Source organism: Primulina eburnea, chromosome 9, assembly GCF_022965805.1.
Source record: "Primulina eburnea isolate SZY01 chromosome 9, ASM2296580v1, whole genome shotgun sequence".
NCBI lineage: Eukaryota > Viridiplantae > Streptophyta > Magnoliopsida > Lamiales > Gesneriaceae > Primulina > Primulina eburnea.
This window is the reverse complement of record NC_133109.1, coordinates 17,910,471-17,913,636: the sequence shown is the minus strand read 5'-3', so window position 1 is coordinate 17,913,636 and position 3,166 is coordinate 17,910,471. Positions and strand designations below refer to the sequence as shown.

General features: G+C 40.2%; 1 protein-coding gene across 1 annotated transcript; it reads right to left on the bottom strand.

Annotated features, from left to right (window-relative positions):
• Positions 1 to 404: 404 nt before the first annotated feature.
• On the bottom strand, positions 405 to 1,237 carry LOC140840774 (uncharacterized). Its single transcript, XM_073207939.1, has 2 exons — positions 985 to 1,237; positions 405 to 862 (listed from the first exon to the last, which is right to left on the bottom strand). The coding sequence occupies exons 1-2, from the start codon at positions 1,235 to 1,237 to the stop codon at positions 405 to 407; spliced, it is 711 nt and encodes a 236-aa protein (XP_073064040.1).
• Between the last annotated feature and the right edge of the window lie 1,929 nt (positions 1,238 to 3,166).

The following is a 3,166-nucleotide window of genomic DNA, read 5'->3' as shown; positions in this document are numbered from 1 at the left end:
TCTAACAACTCTTGGAGTTGTTCTTTTAGCTCATTGAGTTCTGCTGGAGCCATTCGATAGGGTGCCTTTGATATTGGTGTAGCACCTGGTACCAAGTTAATCTCGAATTCTATCTCACAGTCCGGGACCATTCCAGGTAGCTCTTCTGGAAAGAAATCCGAAAATTCTTGTACCACTGGAATATCTTCTATCTTGAGCTCGACTCCTTCTTTTACTTCATTTACCATTGCTAGATAGACTATTTCTCCGGACTTCATGGCTTTCCAGGTTTGAGATGCAGAAAGGAGGGATTTACGTTTCCTAGCCTTGCCATGATATGTGATTTCTTTTTGGCTTGGAGTTCGTAGTTTGATAATATTACGCCGACAATCTACTATTGCACGACTCTTGGATAACCAATCCATTCACAGAATAACGTCGAACTCCACCATGTTGACTTGAATCAATTCAGCGTTGAATGTGTGTTCATTGATATATATTATGCAGTTCCGATGTATCTTATGTGTTTCAATTGTTTTACTGGTGGGAGTAGCAATTCTAAAAGGTTCAACAAGTATCTCTGGTAGAAGCCCTAACTTCTTAGTGAATCTCTTAGAAATAAATGAATGAGTGGTACCACAGTCAAACAACACATAAGCTGAAATTTTATTGATTATAACGGTACCTGCCACGACATCGTTTGCGTCATCTGCCTCTTCTTGAGTTATGGCAAACATACAAGCATTGGTCTTATTCTCCTTTGGCTTGTTGGGGGTAGCATTAGTGTTTGACCATGTCATTTTCTTTAATGGTTCAGGACAATTAGCAATTCGGTGTCCCATCTTCCCACAATTGAAGCAAGCACCAGTGTTCCTTCGACATTCTAAAATGTGTCGGTAGTTGCATAATGGACACAGTTTTATGCTTGAGAATGTCGTAGTTGAATTGGAAGGAGTTCCCTTGAATGGTCCACTCGATTGGTTTGACCTTTAATTGGTTGTTTACCTTGAAAAGATTGTCCAGTGAGAGGTCGTTTATTTTTATTTTCATCTTCTCGGCGCTTTATATCAGTCTCAGCTCTAATGGTTGCTCCCACTAAATCATCAAAACCTGTGGGTTGGTAAACTGCAAGAGCTGATTGGATACGGCTGTTAAGACCACGTTTGAAACGATGCATCTTCAGGATATCATCTGCCATGATGGCAGGGGCATAGGTTCCAAGGGAGTTGAATTTAGAAGTGTACTCGACAACAGACATATCCGGGGTGTGGGGACCCGGGCTCTAACTCAATTCTTTTGGGATTTATTGGATCTTTGCTCGAAAATGTGGGTCAAAATTTTGCTTTTAACATTAATTCAAATATATAATCAAAGCATCACATGTCTTTATAATAATTAAACAACATTATGTACATACATGTCTGTTTAGTACAATCATACACTAGTGTTCAAATCCCAACTACAAACATAAGTAGTAACAGTCTAATAGGAACACTAGAAATCTTCAACGCCCGAGATCTCCACGCTATCGTCAATCTCTCATCTAGCTCGAGACCCAGATCCTTCCCCACCTGTTGCCATGCACACATACAGACACGAAAACAGCCGGATAACTCTGGTGAGAACATATCCCAGTATAAAACATGTATGCATGCAATGTAATAATCATGTACAAAGGCATAGCATATATCAGGTAACATGAATTAAAATCTAAACATGTAAAGGAATACAAATCTGTATTCAACATCAAATTCTTGACTCAATTCGTTTCTAATCTAGGGATCCCGGTGTAAATAAGACGGTCTGTCACCTACCCAACCACTCGGGGTGACGGTACGTCTTATTCTTAGACTTCGGTCAACTCTCTATCGAGGGTCTACACATAGAGAAAATCTGCTACTATGCGTCGATACACCGAAACGTCTAGTTTTAGCCGATCTGCCAATATCTCCTATCTCAGGACTCAATATAAATCAATAAACAAAACATTACATAATCAAATGTAATAAAAATCTAGTATGTGATTTAGGGAAACTCGTATCAAATCTGAACCGAGTTGTGCAATCCCGTGACCACATGAATTATACCTTTCTTGTCGTAGAAGTCGGTCAAGATCTCGAAGTAGAATGGCAACTCTGTCAATTCAAAATCTGAAATGACAATGCAACAATATATTCTATCAATACACAACTCAAAGCAACTCTTGTACCAATCAATAATCAGTCTCGGTACGAATTTGACGGCATAACGACGTAGTTCTCGATACTGGTCGACTCAATCTCACCAAATCCATATAGCAACATATCCTCAACTCATAATCTCATCAAAACATATTATCATACTGAACATACCCCATCTTAACCAAATATACATGCTGGAAAACCATCACAATCACATACGGTATCTGAAATTCGACCCGATAACAAATATACAATGCTCATAATCTCAAGAACACATATCTTCAATAAAATCATAACTTCTCCAACACATATATTTCGATACATGCTGGAAATGAACAATACTTACATCCTCTTGTAGTCAATGATGCAAGGATCACAAATCCGGACTAAAAATTAAAATCGAATGGCTAGTTGTTGCATAATCTTTGTTACTAGTCTAAAAGCTTGAAGGGATTTCCATGGAGCATCTCTCGGTTCTCTTATGCTGAAGGTGAAGAATGAAGTGTCATTTCAAAGTATATATATAACATGCCAAGTGTCATCACGAAAAGCAAAGGTGGCATTTTCGCATGCAGGACTGCGGGTGCGGTGATTCCCTTAGCGCGGGTGCGCTCATGCTTCGGCAGCCCTTTCATTTTCTGAAATTAGTGACCGCGGGTGCGGTGCTGTACAAGACCGCGGGTGCGGTATGGTTCCGAATAAAATTCTTATTTTCTATCCCTGCACCGCGGGTGCGGTGCTTCCTAGACCGCAGGTGCGGTGTTGCTTCGGCAGCACATTCACAATTCCAGAATTAATAACCGCGGGTGCACTCTTGTTCTAAGCGCGGGTGCGGTCTAGCAAACTCATAATTTCTCATGTCTTTCTCCCCTCATTGCACGTCATGCATTCTCATATATTCCGAGTCTCACATCAATAAAGACTAATGAATCTCGAGCCTTACATTTCTCCCCCTCTAAGAAATGATTTCGTCCTCGAAATCGCAGGCAATCTATCAAAGTACGAAC